The sequence below is a fragment of the Dama dama genome, chromosome 24 (assembly GCF_033118175.1).
Source record: "Dama dama isolate Ldn47 chromosome 24, ASM3311817v1, whole genome shotgun sequence".
Lineage (NCBI taxonomy): Eukaryota > Metazoa > Chordata > Mammalia > Artiodactyla > Cervidae > Dama > Dama dama.
In genome coordinates this window covers 4,798,855-4,818,417 of record NC_083704.1, presented here as the reverse complement: position 1 = coordinate 4,818,417, position 19,563 = coordinate 4,798,855, and the positions used below count along the sequence as shown (strand labels likewise).

At 35.0% G+C, this 19,563-nt stretch overlaps 1 protein-coding gene across 1 annotated transcript; it reads right to left on the bottom strand.

The window, feature by feature from the left end:
- Window positions 1-6,074: 6,074 nt before the first annotated feature.
- On the bottom strand, window positions 6,075-7,247 carry LOC133046174 (olfactory receptor 4C46-like). Its single transcript, XM_061129106.1, has one exon. The coding sequence runs from the start codon at window positions 7,245-7,247 to the stop codon at window positions 6,075-6,077; it is 1,173 nt and encodes a 390-aa protein (XP_060985089.1).
- Window positions 7,248-19,563: the final 12,316 nt, after the last annotated feature.

Here is a 19,563-nt window from a genome sequence, read left to right as displayed (position 1 = left end):
CCACCTCACAGGCTCTTATGAGAATTACTTGAAGAAACAAATATGAACATACTCATCACGCTGCTGTGAAAACACAAAGGATCTTCACTTATTTTTATAACTTTCTATGCACCCAGTAGGTAGGAAGATTTGACATTTTGAGTAACAAAACAGAGAAGCATATTTAGCCATGCAATAAACGGGGGATAAACATTGACAATGTTATTTTTTTAAAGAAGCCACAAGGACTCATACCATTCATAGCAGTTGATCCCTGAAAGAATTATCCATGTGCTTGCTTGAGATAAATAGAGGATACTTTTTATCTTTTAAGACATCTGTGGCTTTTTGAGTGTGGAGTGTATTAAGTTTTGTTTTCATTCTCATTATTAATTTAAATTATCAAAAGAAATGTCTTCTGGCAAAGAAGACTATCTAGGGGTGGAGAGTTGGCGCCCTTAAATTTCTCAGTCTCTATGAGTCTTAAGTTTTTCTTCTACCAGACTAGGTTAGTGATACTCACTGTCTTTTGAAGGAAAGGGTGAAGATGTAATGCTCTGCTGCTGTATTTGAAAAGTGTTAAAGCATGATTAATACATACACACACACACACACACACACACACACACATATATATATATAAAGTAACTGCTGTTAATAAGCATTTAATAAACTTACCTTCTGATCTTTAGAAGATGTTAGTGATATCTGAGGGTGTTCAGAACTGATTCCATTTTAAATTGACTTCCTCTTGGGCTAACGAACTTTCAGTTTGAAAGATATGACATTCTCATAAAGACACTAGTCAGATTACTGAGTGTCACAGTAGACAAGTCATTGTTTTTATAAATCTAAATATTTTCTTCTAGATGAAAGACCTACAAAATTTTCACAGACAACCTGGGACTTGAATTTAGAATGGATCAACTTTGAACATTATGCAGAAATCATCTTCTATAAAATGGTTGTAGTCCCAGACACAAGAAAGAGAAAGAGTGATGGAAATACATAAAAGTGAGTCATTCCAACCTTGATGGATCTTCTCTGGAGATGTAAATGATAAAAAAGAATTTTTACCTGCAATGCATGGATATTTAAACAGGTTTCCACAAACGTTCAAGGACCTCCTCTTGTAGATGTTATTTTCTCTCCTTGGAATTAATTATCTCCTTTGATGGAAAGGCTTTGTCTTAGAAGTGGGTATTCTGAAGAGACATGTTTGAGAAACTCCCATTCTGGGTAGGGAATTGTATTCTCTGCACTTGCAACCAAAATATGAGTCCTCTTTCTCTATCTGAACCTGGGTTCTAAGAAAATTGAATGTCATGTGAATACCAATGATAGCATAATTCCAGCATCATTCCAGTTAACTTACGGATTCACCTCAGACAGAAAACTTCTTTTTATCAGTATTAAAACTTTTCTGGAAACTGCATATTGATTACTTGAGAGTTAGAGCAGTGAGGCATAAAATTATTGGTATTTTTTTCAGAGTAATTAAATCCCAACCCCATTTTTCACATTCATCAGAGGGTTATGGATGTAAATAGAAAGTCTAATAGGATATAGATAATTTATCTCTGGGAGCCATGTGATGGTCAGCAAGGATCCCTAGGCAACATTAAACATGTGGAGAGATATCTAAAGGACATATGCTTGAAAGTTTTAGTTGCTCAGTTGGGTCTGACTCTGCAAGTCCATGGACTGTAACACACCAGACTCCTCTGTCCATGGAATTTTTGAGGCAAGAATACTGGAGTGGATTGTCATTTCCTTCTCCTGGGGATCTTCCTGACACAGGGATTGAACTTGGGTCTCCTGCATTTCAGAAGGATTCTTCACCTTCTGAGGCCACAACGGAAGTCCATGAAAGGAGGCTTATCAAACACAAGTATTGTTCTTACCTTCTTCTAATTCTATATTATTTTTCATTCAGTTATTCTAGGAGGCACATAGCAATAAATTCCTGTGGTTTTAATTCACTTTACTTAGTGACTAATACTGTGAACATTTTAAAGATATATGCATAGAAATTTAGTTTTTTTTCCCCCATGTCTTGCTTGTGAATAGTGTTGCTATGAAAATGTATGAATATATCTTTTTTTAATTATAGTTTTGGCCTAATACACATAGAAGTATTGTTGCTGAATGAAAATAAATAAAATAGAGAATTAAAAAAATGGAAAAAATCAGTAAAACCAAGAGCTGTTTCTTAGAAAATGTAAACAAAATGGAAAAAAAAAAAGAAAGAAAAGAAAGAAACCTTCAGGCCAGATTCACCAAAAAGAGAAGGCAGAGGACACTAATAAGCAAAATAAGAAATTAGGGACTTCCCTGGTGGTCCAGTTGTTAAGCATCCACCTGCCCTTGCAGGGAAGGCAGGTCTGATCCCTGATAAAGATACTAAGAGCCCGCATGCCATGGAGCGACGAACATGCCACAGCTAGAGAGCCCATGTGCTCTAGAGTCCACGTGCCGCAGCTGCTGAGCCTGGAGACTGCACGCTCTGGAGTCTCAGCTCCCTAGAGCGCATGCTCCTCAGTAAGAAATACGCATGCGCCAAAGCCCACTCACATAGTGAGAGGCCCTTGTGACACAATAGAGAAAGGCCACAAGCCACACAGAAGGGCAAACCACAGACCAAGAAAAAGTAGTAATAAGAATAAATGAATGAGGAGAAACAACAACCAATACCACAGAAATAAAAAGGGAAAACAGCACACAAAAAGCAGAAAGTAATATTATGAACAATGATGAATGAACAAATTGGACAAACTTGAAAAAATGGGCACATATCTACAAAGTATTGACTTTAGATAGAAAAACATTCTCCATATGTATTGTGTTCTTTGAAACTACTCTTCCAGGATTTTTTTTTAAGTTTATATTTCTATATATTTTTTCAAATATGATTGTGACTTCTTTCAAATATGTTATAGAATGTTTAATGGAACTGCATTAAAATTGCAATTGATATGATAAATATCTTGAGTCTGTTAATTTATCAGCATAGCATATCTCTCCCTTTACTTACATATTTGCTTTATCAGAGGTATTTTCTGGTTTTCATATACAAGTGTTAACTGTATTTTCTAATGTACCCCTGAAATGTTATGTTTTTAACAGTACTTTACATAGAAAGTTGCTTCTAATTTCAATTTTTAATAGTTGTTTATATAGAAATGCATTCATGCATTTTGTGTTGACATTTTATCCTGTGACCCTTATAAACTAACTAATTAGATCCATTTGATTTTTTGTAGTCCTTTATATTTTCTTTCCATGGACTACAGTCCATGGGGTCACAAAGAGTCAGACACAACTGAGCAACTTTCACTTTCATTTTCTACCTATACCATGATGATTCAGTTCAGTCACTCAGTTGTGTCCGACTCTTTGAGACCCCATGAATCGCAGCATGCCAGGCCTCCCGGTCCATCACAAACTCCCAGAGTTTACCCAAACTCATGTCCATCGAGTCGGTGATGCCATCCAGCCATCTCATCCTCTGTCATCCCCTTCTCCTCCTGCCCCCAATCCCTCCCAGCATCAGGGTCTTTTCCAATGAGTCAGCTCTTCACATGAGGTGGCCAAAGTATTGGAGTTTCAGCTTCAGCATCAGTCCTTCCAAAGAACACCCAGGAGTGATCTCCTTTAGGATGGACTGGTTGGATCTCCTCGCAGTCCAAGTGACTCTTGAGTCTTCTCCAACACCACAGTTCAAAAGCAGCAATTCCTCTGTGCTCAACTTTCTTCACAGTCCAACTCTCACATCCATACATGACCACTGGAAAACCATGATGATATTTGCCCAAAAATATATTTTTGTAATCTTGTCACTTCTTTTCTCATCCATATGTCTTTTATTTCTTTTTCTTAACTTGTTTCAATTAGCTAGGTTACAATGCAGAACTGAAGTTAAAAGTTGAAAACTTGTTTTCAATCTGAGAGAGATTTCATCATGAAGTATGATGGTAGCTGTGGGTTTTATATAAATGCTCTTTATAAGCTTGAGTAATTCGCTTTTTTTAAACTCATTTGACAAAATATAGTTTTCATTCAAGCCCTTCTTGATAGTGAGAGGGTAACAGGCAGGAAGGCCAGGGGTCTCCAAATGGAGGAAAGAGGCTACAAGTGCCAGACATTTTTATCTCTCTTAAGCGGCAGGAGAAAAAACCAGCAATATGTTTTTCCTTCTCTATACGAATTTAAAAGGAGGTTTCTCTTAACATGCTGTGTTGCCATGACACCTGGTTTCACCTGAAGCTAACTACTCTCAAACCTTGAGTTAACCAATACATTTCTTTTTCTTATGGAAATGTTGTCTTAAGCTATGTTAATGAACCCCAGATGCTTATCTTCAAGATGGTTCCACCAAAAGGCCTAACTTACTTACTCAGGTATTTTTCCCCTAATCTATGTAAACGGAACTATTTGTTGGTATTCTGCCCTTCTACAAGATTCAAGTCAATCATTTTATGGCCAGGAATGAATTATCTGGTGCCATTCTAAATTTTATGACATTCCTTTCATTTCATTAACAGACTGTGAGTGACTATATAACATACAGCTAAAGACAAGGAGGGGGGTACTCTTTTGCCCCCTTCTGATGCCTATGTCAGAAGCTTTCTCTATCTCCTTTATACTTTAATAAAACTTTATTACACAAAAGCTCTGAGCGATCCAGCCTCGTCTTTGGCCCCAGATTGAATTCATCTCCTCTGGAGGCCAAGAATCCCGTGTCTTATCATTCAGCAACAACCTTTCAATAGCTCACCAGTAAAGAAATTTCCTGCTATGCAGGAGATACTGAAGATGTTCCTTTGAACCCTGGGTGGGGAAGATCCCCTGGAGGAGGACATCACAACCCACTCCGGTATTTTTGCTGGGAAAATCCCATGAACAAGAGAGACTGGCAAGCTACAGTCCATGATATCAGAAAGAATCAGACAAGACTAAAGCCACTGAAAATGCTCAAATGGATTTTTATTTATAAATGTAAATTGAAATGTATCAGTTTGTATGTATCTATTGAAATAGTCATGTGATTCTTCTTCTTTATCCTATAAACTTAGTATCATTGATTAATTATTGAACGTTACATACTATTTTATTCTTTGTGTAACCTATACACTGTCATGATGATTTGTTATGAAATACATTGATTGATTTCACATATATTGTTTACTATCTTGGTGCGTATGTTCAAAAGTGATATGTATCTGTCATTTCCTTTCTTGTAATGTCACTTGGCTGGAGAAGGCAATGGCACCCCATTCCAATATTCTTGCCTGGAGGATCCCAGGGACGGGGGAGCCTGGTGGGCTGCCGTCTATGGGGTCGCACAGAGCAGGACATGACTGAAGCGATTTAGCAGCAGCAGCAGCAATGTCACTAGGCACTTAGGCAGTCTTGGTTTTAGGTAATAATGATACTGTTCTCTGTTCTTTATTTTCTGAATGAAAATATCTAAAAGGATATTTGGGTATTGGATAATAATGTTACTTATGCCTTAGAGTTTAAATGGCCCATTGGTTTAACACTCCTAAAATAGTTAAATATGTGTAGTCAAAGTAATATCACCCACTATGATATGTCAAAATGAGCAGAGCTACTAATAAAAACCTGGGAACTGAGTAGGGTATAATGAACATATGCATGCATATGCATATATATAGTCTAATATAAACAGGATATAGTCTAATATAAGCAGACAACTATATAGCTCATTATATATATATATATATATATATATATATATATGCATACATGTGTATATATACAGACAGATGGATAAATAGATAGTCCAGCATGATCTCTGTCTCAATAAATGGTAACACGTATAATCACATTACCTTTCTTTTGTACTGCCTGTCAGTATATCACAGCAGTGAAGAACATGGTCTGAGAGGCAGTTAGATTCTGATTACTGGTTCTCCAAGGTTTCTGTTTTGGATCATCCTCTTTTCTGTTTGTTTACTCACCTGTAAAATGGGGCTAATAGCAGCACTTAGCTTTTTGCATAGCATTAGAGATTACTGGTAAATATCACTGAATGTTTTATTTTGTTTATTTAATTATGTTGGGATAAAAGCTTATAAATCTGTATACAGAGACAAAGTTAGTAAGACTAAGTTCCAATTTTGTAGAACTTTTCCCATAAGCTGCAAAGTCCCAGGTGAGATTCTTCTATTATTTCTTCCATCCATTTCTTCTTCTGTACTTGTAGAAGCTCTGATTTCTACTGTTTTTTTTTTTTTTTTTTCTTCACCACATAGGTTTTCCTTACTCATAATATCCATTTTGATCTTTGCATCAGTTGAGTGAATATTGGGCTCCAGGCACATTTTATTTATCACTTTTCTACTAAGTAATTTCCTAATTGCATTTTTCATCTGGTCATTTCTCAAGGTATAGATTAATGGATTTAACATGGGAGCTGTGATGGTGTAGAATATAGCAACTCCTTTATCAATAGGGAAAGTAGCCGCTGGTCTCATGTACACAAATATGCTGGGTACAAAGAATAAGAGGATCACCGTGATGTGGGAGACACAGGTGGAGAGGGCTTTTTGCCTCGCCTCCAAGCTCCGTGTCCTTAAAGAGAGCAGGATGACTGTATAGGAGCTAATCAAGAGAAGGAAGATCAACAGACAGATGAACCCACTGTTGGCAGCAACAAAGAGCCCTAGAGTGTGCGTATCAGTGCAGGCAAGTTCGAGCAGAGGATTCAGATCACACATAAAGTGGTCTATGACATTAGGGCCACAGAAGGGTAACCTGAAGATGAAGAGGATCTGAATGGTTGCATGAAGAAAGCCTCCTGCCCATGCCACTCCCACTAGCAACCAACACACCTGCCAGGTCATGATGGTCGTGTAGTGCAAGGGCTTGCAGATGGCCACGTAGCGGTCATAGGCCATTGCAGTCAGCAGAATGATGTCAGCACCTGCAAATAAATGCTCTCCAAAGATTTGGGTCATGCATTCATTGAAAGAGCTGGTTTTCTTTTCACGGAGCAAATCTACAATCAGTTTAGGGGTATTGACAGAGGAATAGCAGACATCAATAGAAGAGAGATGAGCCAGGAAAAAGTACATGGGAGACCCCAGTAATGGACTGGTGGTGATGGTGACCAAGGTGAGCACATTCCCTACCATAGACACGAAGTAGACAACCAAAAACACTGCAAATATGACTTTCTGCATCTTTGGATTCTGTGTTAGTCCCAGTAGAATGAACTCTGTCACGTTGTTTCTATTCTCCATGTTATAACTAATGATGTTACCTGAAAAAAGTTACAGTTTATTATTTCTACTTTGAATTTAGTAAGCCTATCAATGTAATAAATAATTAATCCATAGTTTATACTGTATTGTACATTTTATGACTTTTTCTGATAAAAGAAAATAATCCTGAACCACTGAAAATTACTTAGATATGAGTGTATGAGAATATAAAAAATATGAGTGTAAGAATTTATATAAATTCTTGAATATGAATGTAGTGGAGAAGAAGGTTTTGAGAAAGAGGGAATCTTGCATACAAGTATAGTGAAATTTCCATGGACTTGGATGAAGTAAGCTGGGATTCAGTAAAGGGATGGAAAACAGAGAGTTTAATGCCTTGATCAAACTATTTGTATTAGTTGACATTAAACATACCCTTGCATTGGCAGTGGGAAAGTAAGGAAAACATACAGAGGTTATTTTAATAGAATTGATAATCCAATTGCCTAAACCCAATAGTTTTATAATAGCTGATATACTTAATGAATAGTTTACACGGGCATGGCATGATAACAACCTGGAATTTGCACGTATTCTCAGAGACCAATGTCAGTTAGTAATACTAATGATACTATTAACTAAATCTTAATTTAAATAAACAATGCTCCAATAAAATTATTTTAAAAAACATAATGAACACTTACTGTGTCCTTTTTTTTCCAGGCATTTGGTTATTTAATCCTCATTATAAATCTTTAGGATGTTTATTGCCATCATTTTTATACTTATTTTACATATCAGGAAGAGAAAAATAGAGAAATTAAGAATCTTGCCAAGATCAAGTAGCTAATAAAGTGCAAAGTCAAGATTATATCAGATTATACTTCTTATGTTCTTTTTCCTCCACATTCTTACACACACCTTATATTGTGATGTTATATAGTAAATAATATTAAGCCAGCAAACTCCTTTGATATGACCATAATAATAACAATAATTATTATAGTTATTTTAATTAATGTCTTTAGGTTCCTGTCCTAATAGAACAACTAATGAAAGATAGGTGTAAAATTACTTCAGATTATACCTTTTCCCCTTCCAAACTCTTAAAATGCATCCCTTATTGTTAAGTTTAAATTTACACTGAATTAGAACTCTCCCTTTTGACATGAGCTATAACCATAATAATTATAATTGCTTTGATAGTACATCAGAGTCAAGAATATATGAAGCAATTTCAGTGACAGTCACAAATACATATACACACAGACTCGGACACAACCACACACAGTGTAACATACTGGAATTCCCAAATGTTGAACACTATGCTGTACTGCTTTCATTGAAGGTCCATTTTATCTTTGTCTTTCTTTTACCCCCATTTCCTTCCTACCGCAATTTCCATAGAAATCATACACTCACAAACTCTTCTGTGAAATGCTGAAAAGGTGATCCCAGTGGTTAAATATACTGACTTGAGAATCTAAAGACCATGTTAGAATCTTGCCTTTTCTACTTGCAGCTTTTGATGCAGGGTACATTTCTTGCCAACTTACACCCATGTTTCCTCTAGTATCAAGTGAGAACATTATGTCTGCCGCATAGTCTCTCATGAGAATTGATTGAGGAAACACATATGAATATATCCCTCATACTGCTGTGAAAACACAAAGCAACTTCAGTTTCTTTTATGGCTCCATATGCAGCTAATAGACAGGAAGAACTGACAATTTAAGTAATAATACAGAGAAACTTTTAAATATGCAGTACACTGGGAGAAGCCAAAGGAACTCATATGCTCATAGCAGTTGATCCAAGAAAGAATTATCCTTGTTCCTGCTTGGAATAAAGGTGATTGTTTTTATCTTCTAATACATTTATATATTTTGTGTACAAAGTGCATTAAATTTTGTTTTCATCCCTCAGAAATGGCTTTAAGTATTAAAATAAGTGTTTCCTGACCAACAAGAAAAAGAACGAATATCTAGTGATGGAGTGTTAGCTCACACAAATTTCTTAATCTCCAGCCTCAAATGTATCATCTATCAAATTAGGTTAATGTTATTTACTAGCTATCTTTTAAAGAAACAGGTGAAGTTGTAATGTTCTGTATCCATATTTTAAAAGTATTGAAGCATTTGATTACTATACATGTAAAGTAACAATTTAAGAAGTATTAACACTAACTAATAACTTACCTTCTGGTTTTACATGATACTAATGATATTTGAGAGCATTCAGAGTTAATTCTGTTTTCAAATTGATTTCAACTTGGGATAAGTAACTTTCAGTTTGAAAACTATGACATAAAGACGTTTCAGATTATTTAACTTAAGAGTAGATATTAATTCTTTATATAAGACTAAATATTTTATTCTAGCCTAAAGTCTTATAAGTTTTCACAGAAAACCTTGGACTTGAATTTAGAATGGATTCATCTGGAACATTATGTAGAAATGATCTTGTATAGGTGGTTCTTGTCCCACAGACAAGAGGCAGAAAGCTTAGTGAAAACACATTCAAGTGAGTCATCCCAACCTTGATGAATCTTGCTCTGCATATGTAAACAATTCAAAAAAGACTTTTTCAGTGGCAATACATGGATATTTAGAGTTTTCCACAGATGTTCAAAGACCTCATCTTATAGATGCTATTTTCTCTCTCAGGAATTAATCAACTCTTGAAGGAAAAACCTTGCATGAAAAGCAGGTATTCTGAAGAGACATGCTTGTGGAACACTGATTTTGGGGTGGGGAATTATATTCCCTGCACTTGCAACCAAAACATGTGAGTCCCATTTCTTTATCTGAACCTGGGTTTTTAAGAAGCCTGAATGTCATGTGAATACCAATGATGGCATAATTCAGGCATGGGCACATGTGATACAGTGAACTTGTGGATTCATCTCAAAGAGAAAATTTCTATCTTTGTATCAGTATTTAACTTTTTTCTGGAAACCTAGTGTTGATTACTTGAGAGTTAGAACAGTGTGAAGGTATAAAGTTAATGGAAGTCATTTCAAAGTACTTTAGCCCAAAGCCCACCATTTTTCACATTCATCAGAGGGCTATGTATGTAAACAGAAACTCTAATAGGATCCATGTGATGGTCAGCATGAAACACTAGGCACCACTAAGTATGTGGAGAGATATTTAAAGCACAAGAAGGAATGCCTAAATCAAGCACAAATACTTTTCCACATTCTGGTCACTTTGTATTATTTTCCATTCAGTTATTCTAGGAGGTATGCAGTGATAAATTACTGTAATTTAAGCACTTAAAAAATATTTTTATTGGTATATCTTTTGGAGGAGGCATTTATTTTTAAGTTCTTTCCATAATTTAAAAATAGTAGATCTTTGTTTCTTATCACTTAGTGCTTTCTATATATTCTAGATACATGTTTGCCATATATATGCTTCATATATATAAATATATTTATTTACAAAAATATGGTTAAATTTATGTATGTTATATATATATAAATTATATATATATTATATATATATAAATAAATATATAATATATATATATATAATCCTGATTTGTGGATTCTCTTTTCTTTATTTCTTTTGTGAATTTCCTTTTATTTTAAAAATGGGGATGATATATTGGGTGTTCAGGACAACTTGGCAGGTTTTAACTTAAATTGTTTTCTGCTTTATGCTTTTCATCATATCTTATAAATAATGGTCTATCTCAAGGTCAAAATTTTTTTCTAGAATGTTTATATATTTAGATGTAACTTCTAGACCTCTAATTCATTTGTATTAATTTTTGTGTATAGTGTGTGGTAGTGATTCAGGCTCATATTGTTTTGCATATAGATATCCAATTGATCAAGCATTTGTTCAGAAAACTATTCTTTCTGCATTGAATTACCTTGATATTTTTGTTTAAAATTTATACATATATATTTATTTATAAACATTCTGTCACATTTCAACAGCACACAGCTTATGGGAGCTTTATAGTTCATCTTGAATATTGGTAGAGTAAGTTCTCTAGCTGTGTTCTTTTTTTGAACATGAATTTCTATTCCACATACTTTTGAAACTGTATCTTCCTACACAAATTTCAAAATAGGATTGTCAGTTTCTTCTCTGAGCCACCAGGGAATTCATGTGTATATGCCAGTACTAAACACCTAATTTTACCCCCTTCCTCTCCCTTTTGGTAACCAGAGGTCAGTTTTCCATGTCTGTGAATCTAGTTCTGCTTTGTAAATAAATGAATTTTTATCACTTTTTGATTCCACAGAAGTGATGTAATTATTTCTCTTACTCGGTCTGACTTACTTCACTTAATATGATAATCTGTAAGTTCATCCATGTTTCTGCAAATATTTACCTTCCAAGCAATAGTTTCTAATTTCATTATTTTTAAATTACTTTTGTTGTTCAGTTTCTAAGTCATGCCTGACTGTTTGTGACCCCATGGACTGCAGCATGTCAGGCATCCCTGTCCTTTGCTATCTCCTGGAGTTTTCTCAATCTCATGTCCATTAGTCACAGTTTATTTAAAATGTGTTAATTTCTACTGCAGAGCAAATTGATTCACTTTACATATATGTATGTATATATATTGGAGAAGGCAATGGCACCCCACTCCAGTACTCTTGCCTGGAAAATCCCATGGAAAGAGGAGCCTGGTAGGCTGCAGTCCATGAGGTTGCTAAGAGTCAGACACGACTGAGCGACTTCACTTTCACTTTTTACTTTCATGCATTAGAGAAGGAAATGTCAACCCACTCCAGTATTCTTGCCTGGAGAATCCCAGGGACAGAGGAGCCTAGTGGGCTGCCATCTATGGGGTCACACAGAGTCGGACACGACTGAAGTGACTTAGCAGCAGTAGTATTCTATTTCATATTTTCCATTGTATTTTATCACAAGATATTGAGCATAGTTCTCTTTGCTATACAGTATGTGTGCTCAGTGGCTCATTCATGTCCAACTCTTGCGACCCCATGGACTGTAGCCCAGCAGGCTCCTCTCTTCATGCAGATTCTCCAGGCAAGAATACTGGAGTGGGTTGCCATGTTCTCCTCTAGGGGATCTTCCCAACCCAGGGATTGAACTCAGATCTCCCACATTGCAGGTGGATTCTTTACCATCTGAACCAGCAGCTACACACTAGGACCTTGACTGTCCATACGTTTCATTCTTGGAATGCACATGATTGGTTCTCTCTGTCCTACTTCATCTCAGGTTTTCCTGAAAGCTACTTTAGTTTCCCTCCCAGCCTTAAGAAAGCTGGAAGAGGAAGCAATAAAACAAACAAACAAACAAAAAAAACCAAAAAACAAAGAAAGCTGGAAGAACACAGAGCAGAGTTTCCCGAAATGCCTTGTCTACAGCCTTTGTGAGCCCCCAGGTGAATAATACCTGAGGCAAGATAAGATAAATTTGGAAAGTAAACAATCAGAGGAACAGGGACATTACCTTGAACATATTGCTTGACAATCTTTGTTTTAGATATATTTACAAATACTTTTGGGAATATAATTACTTAGAGCTTTCAAAGCCATTAATTTTTGCTTAGTTACTAAGGTTTATATTCTGTCCTTCCCAACCAAATTTTCCTCAGGCATAGGTATAAAATAGATGATACCCAGGACCTAAATATGATTTCCTGAGGGATAAAGATACTCTGCTTTCATTACTGACAATTTTAATGAATATTTTAATTCTGCTTCCCTTGTAAACCTGTGGAAAATTTAAGATGTATTGATTTCCAAAATATTTGAGAGATATGTTTGAATTACTGGTTTTTGTTCTTTGCATTTAACTTCAGATTTTTTATACAAGGAACAAATTGACGAATAAGTATCTGGGGGTGGAATTCTTCTTACGCATCCTAAAACTAGCCTGACAGCCACCCAGGTCTGCAGTTTGTGACACTGGTCTGGGGAGTGTCCCACCAGCCATGCTGTTTACATTTGTTTGATATAATTTCTTTCTAAAATCTATTAATTCTCTTGTAACATGTGATTATTTAATTACTATAATAATGTCACAACATATTTTAGTTTTAATTATGTATTATTTAAATAAAAAATTCTGTTTAATAACAGAATTAAAGCATTCTCGAGTTGACAATGTATTTCACTGTGCCTCATCGCCTACTTGTATGCATTTTCCCATATTACTATTAAGATAAGACCCAATTTCAGCTTGAATATCCATAAATATGAGTAATACTCCATTTCAAAGTATCTGCCATTTTAACATAGATTAGTTTCATCTAGATTAATAAAACTAAGTTTGTAACATGCAATGTTTTAATAAAACAAGAGAAAATTTAAATATGTTCTGGACAATGTAAGTTAAATATGAGAATGCCTGATCTTATGCTGACAGCATAATGAACAGCAAAGATATTTTCAAATGAAGAAATAAAGTAATTTTGGAAAATTTTTTCATGATGCAAAAAAATCAGACAATTGATATGTGTTAAAAATTGCCTTAAAATAACCAACCTATCATCAAACTAATTGACATTTTTTCATCACCATATTGTTGAAATTAATGCTTATATAATTGCATTTGTTAAAATTATGTGGGATTTTTTTTTCCTTTTTGTTGAACTTTTATGTAGGCATGACAGTTTCTTTGACTGCTAAACTACTTACTCAAACAAAACTGAGTGTTATAAAGTGTATTATGAACCATATATATCACTGGGTATTTTATATTTTTCATCAAGTTTCTGAGTTATGTAGTCATATCTTAACTGTAAGATAAATGAGATGGGACTTTCAAACATGTTAAACCATTAGCCTGAGGATCACATTGGTTAGTTAATTTAGCACTCCTCACTTTCCCATACTTCGCTGTCGTTACTTGAACCTCTGTTTACTGGTTGCCTGGTATTCTTTATTTCATCCATTGTGTCTTCAGTTTTTGTATAGATTTCCTTACTATCTCATGTTCAAAATGTTGTTTTATGACAATGTTTTCTCCTCGCCTGACTTTTCACATTTCCTTTTACCTCTGTTAATACCATTCATTACATTATAATAGCTCAGAAGATACACGCTCTTTTAACCTATTATCGATTAAATGTGTCTCTTTTAAATACATAATATCTTTTTACAAGTGCAAACACTCAGAAAGACACACTGGACGTTCATTAACCCAATATTTGCATGTTGCTTTCTGCTCAGATGAAGATTCCGAATTGAGATTTCATTATTTTCATTGCTGCCCTTTGTGATATCTTCTTCCCCATTCACCTCAAGTCTCCTGTTTAACCTCAGATTAAAAAAGAGTCAGGGTTTTTGTCTTTTCCATTTTAGTGTATTGCTTTCCAATTCTGAGGAATTATTTTGACTCTCTATCTAGGTCTCTTAAAGTCAAAAATTCAGGTTAATGAAGTTATTTCTCTCCAATTTATTTATTTATTTATTTTTGTCTACTTATATATTTCTTTAAATCAATTTTATATAAATGCTTTTATTTGACATATCAAAATTATTCCACCTCACAAACAAAAAAATCTATGTACCAATTTCAATTATGTAGACGACAGATCAATGTACTGCAACTCCCCCCAAAAAAACCTTTTAAATATTTTTGAGTTAATGCCAATTGCTGAACACTGTGTGGCAAATATTTTGTTCTGGTAGTTACAGAAAAACAGGCTGGAGGCTTTATAGTGAGAGTGAAAACAAATAATGAGGAAATTTAACCTCTGTGATATCGCAGTTTTGAATAATAGTTTAAAATAGAATTGGTGTCATACAGGCAGTTTAAAATGCCTGTTAACTATTTGCCATCTAAAATCATCATTGAGACTATAAATAACATTAATAATAATTTGTGAAGCCCTAGACTTGACAGTTTTTAAATATGAAAACCATGCACTTCCTATAAAAAACATTCATTCTCTGTTTGCTTTCTTTCTTTTTTTTTTTTCTTTTAAATAGACATTTGGGGGCCTGGATATGACTGTCAAACACTAAAAGTGTGCTAGCTTTTGCAAACCCACTGTGGACAAATAATTCCTCATCAGTGGTTAAAATAGCGTCTAGAAGTGAACTTGTTCTATCTTGCACTTACTTTACACTGATTAAATAATGTCTTAAGATTATCCCTTAGTTAGAAAAGATGAAAATCTATAAACATTTCATTAATTCTTTACTGCAACACATGCCAATGAGGGATAATGGAACCAACAGTATATCTCTTTTATTAACAGTATATATATATATTTTTTTTTTGCATGAAGTTTCTAGCAACAAACACTTGAGCAACTTCACAACATTTACTGTTCTTTACCAATATCCAAAACAAACTTCAATATCAGTATGTATTTCTTAATTGTCTTAACACATGAAATATAAATATGAGAAATAAATTAATTTGTAGATTTTTTTGCAATTTAAATAATAATGTATAAATAAAATATAAATTATAATGTAAATCTTAATGTATATTTTTCAAAAGTTCTTTACCTTTTTTATGTAACAACAATCACATTGATTTACCATGACCTATTAACTATGCTTGATCACAGAGTATGTGTACATGCTGACTTGTGTCCAACTCCTCCAGGCTCCTCTCTCTATGGGATTTTCCAGGCAAGATAACTGGAGTGGCTGTCATTCCTTCTTCTAGGGGTTCTTCCTGACCCAGGGATCAAACCAGTGTCTGCTGCTTTGAGGCAGATTCTTTACCACTTGAGCCATCACAGAAACCTTAGGATGCCCTATTTAAATTAATGTTCAGCAGTTCAAGCTGGGATTTTAAACAGACTTGTGTTTCTTTGGGGTTCTTCCCAGATAATTTAGGAAATTTGGTTAGATAATTTTAAAAGAAGGAAAGTTGCCTTCATGTATATAGCCACAAGAATTGAAAAATATACAAAAGAATATTTTCTTGTCTTGGGTCAATTAACCTTCTTTGTTTTGTAAAATATTTTATTAATAACAATTAACTTTTTTATTTTCAAAATAATGTTTAAATATTTAAGAATTTTACAAGTACTTGAGTAAATTATATAATAATTTTCATTATAAATTGTTTTGCAATAGATTTATAAAGTAAGAGAGATTAAAAACATTTACTAAATCAATAATTAATATTAAGATTTTATTCATGCAAATGTATTTTTGTAAATTTTATATTATTGTGCTCATATTCACCCAAGCATGTTTTCTTTTTTTCAGAAATGTAAGTCATTTGTGTATAACCTACACTAAACTTAAATGGAAAACCAGAGAAACATATCAGAATTCATTCTTCTAGGACTTTTGTATAGCCATAACATACAAATACTTTGCTTTGTGTTTTTCTTGTTCTGTCATGTTGTCCTGTTGGTGGGAAGCCTTCTGCTCCTCTCCTCCATTCAGTGCAGTCCTCTTTTTAACCAACCAATGCACTATTTCCTCAGCCACTTCTCCCTCATAAACATCTGCTATACCTCCAGCGTGACACCCGAAATAATTGGAGATCTGCTAGTAGAGAGAAAGACTGTTTCCTATGGTAATTGCATGCTGCAGGTCCTTATTATGTACTTCTTTGGAGGTACTGAGATCTTTATTCTTTTTGCCATGGCTTTGATCACTATGTTGCCATCTGCAAGCCTCTCCACTATGTGATTATCATGAAAATAACAAGATGCAATCTTCTCCTCTTAGCTGCCTGGGCTGGTGGATCCGTCCATTCCTTTCCTCATTTTTTTATGGCAATCGGCTTGCCTTTCTGTGGTCCTAATGAAATTGATCACTATTTCTGTGATATTTTCCCCCTGCTAAAAATTGCATGTACTGACACCTACCTCACTGGTGTGCTTGTGATTGTCTTTTCAGAAATGGTTGCCTTAGTTACATTTGCTATCTTGCTTGTTTCTTATGGCGTTATATTATTCACTTTAGATAATCGTCCAGCCGAGGAAAGACACAGAGCCTGCTCTCCCTGTGGGCCTCATATAACTGTGGCCATCTTATTTTTTGTACCTGTTATCTCTAGCTATCTTAGACCTCCCATTACTTTCCCTGAGGATAAGATATTTGTGCTATTTTACACCATCATTGCCCCCATATTCAATCCCTTAAACTATACGCTAGGAAATGCAGAGATGAAAAATAATTTGAAAAAATTTAGTATCAAACTTTGTTTTCAAAGGAATCACACCTTTAAGGAACAAGTTGTGTGGCAAAGAGGTATTTATAGTAGCAACTATTTTAATGTGGTTCCTGTGAGTCAACTCTCTTGGTGCCCTATGGAAAATAATAATGATACAAAGATAGAATCAATAATTCAGATCACTGTAAACAAATTTACTTGCTTTCCACCTAATGACCTAATTTTAATACATTTCCAATATTAGTTAAGGAGTTGTATAATATAATTATTTACCTAAATTTATAAGTAAGTGGCTAGTCATTGTATCCAGAATGAAAACCCACTCCTGTTAAAGTAAAAGTGCAAGTCATTCAGTTGTGTCCAACTCTTTGTGACACCATGGACTTCTCCATCGAATTCTTCAGGCCAGAATGATAGAGTGGGTAGCCTTTCCCTTCTCCAGGGGATCTTCCCAACCCAGAGATTGAACCCAGGTCTCCCACACTGCAGGTGGGATTCTTTACCAGCTGAGCCACAGGGAAGCCCAAGAATACTGGAGTGCATAGCCTATCCCTTTTCCAGGGGATCTTCCCAACCCAGGAATGAAACCAGGGTCTCCTGCATTGCAGGCAGATTCTTTACCAACTGAGCTGTTAAAATGAAGGGGGTAGGGAAATAACAAAACAAAACAAAAACTAGCAAAAAGACAAAATGTGGCCTACAACCAGATTATCACACACACACACACACACACAAAGAAAGCAGTTTTGCTGCACATGGATGTTTATAGCAGCTTTACTCATGATTACCAAATATTGGAAGCAACCAAGATGTCCCTCAATAGGACATAACGAGATAAATATATTGTAGTACATCCAGACAATGGAATATTATTCAGAGTTAGAAAATTATAAAACACTGATGAAAGAAATCAGAGGACACAAATAGTCGGAGAAATATACCGCGTTCATGGATTGGAAGAATCAGTATTGTCAAAATGACTATACTACCCAAAGCAAGCTATAGATTCAATGCAATCCCTATCAAGCTACCAACAGTATTTTTCACAGAACTAGAACAAATAATTTCACAATTTGTATGGAAATACAAAAAACCTTGAATAGCCAAAGTAATCTTGAGAAAGAAGAATGGAACTGGAGGAATCAACCTGCCTGACTTCAGACTCTACTACAAAGCCACAGTCATCAAGACAGTATGATACTGGCACATTGACAGAAATATAGATCAATGGAACAGAATAGAAAGCCCAGAGATGAATCCACATATCTATGGACAACTTATCTTCGACAAAGGAGGTAAGGATATACAATGGAGAAAAGACAACCTCTTTAATAAGTAGTGCTGGGAAAATTGGTCAACCCTTTGTAAAAGAATGAAACTAAAACACTTTCTAACACCATACACAAAAATAAACTCAAAATGGATTAAAGATATTAATGTAAGACCGGAAACTATAAAACTCCTAGAGGAAAACGTAGGCAAAACACTCTCCAACATAAATCACAGCAGGATCCTCTATGACCCACCTCCCAGAATATTGGAAATAAAAGCAAAAATAAACAAATGGGACCTAATTAAACTTAAAAGCTTTTGCATATCAAAGGAAACTATAAGCAAGGTGAAAAGACAGCCTTCAGAATGGGAGAAAATAATAGCAAATGAAGCAACAGACAAAGGATTAATCTCAAAAATATACAAGCAACCCCTGCATCTCAATTCCAGAAAAATAAATGACCCAATCAAAAAATGGGCCAAAGAACTAAACAGACATTTCTCCAAAGAAGACATACAGATGGCTAACAAACGCATGAAAAGATGCTCAACATCACTCATTATCAGAGAAATGCAAATCAAAACCACAATGAGGTTCCATTAAACGCCAGTCAGGATGGCTGCTATCCAAAAGTCTACAAGCAATAAATGCTGGAGAGGATGTAGAGAGAAGGGAACCCTCTTACACTGTAGGTGGGAATGCAAACTAATACAGCCACTATGGAGAACAGTGTGGAGATTACTTAAAAAACTGGAAATAGAGTTGCCATATGACCCAGCAATCCCACTCCTGAGCATACACACTGAGAAAACCAGATCTGAAAGAGACACGTGCACCCCAATGTTCATCACAGCACTGTTTATAATAGCCAGGACATGGAAGCAACCTAGATGTCCATCAGCAGAGGAATGGATAAGGAAGCTATGGTACATATACACCATGGAATATTACTCAGCCATTAAAAAGAATTCATTTGAATCAGTTCTAATAA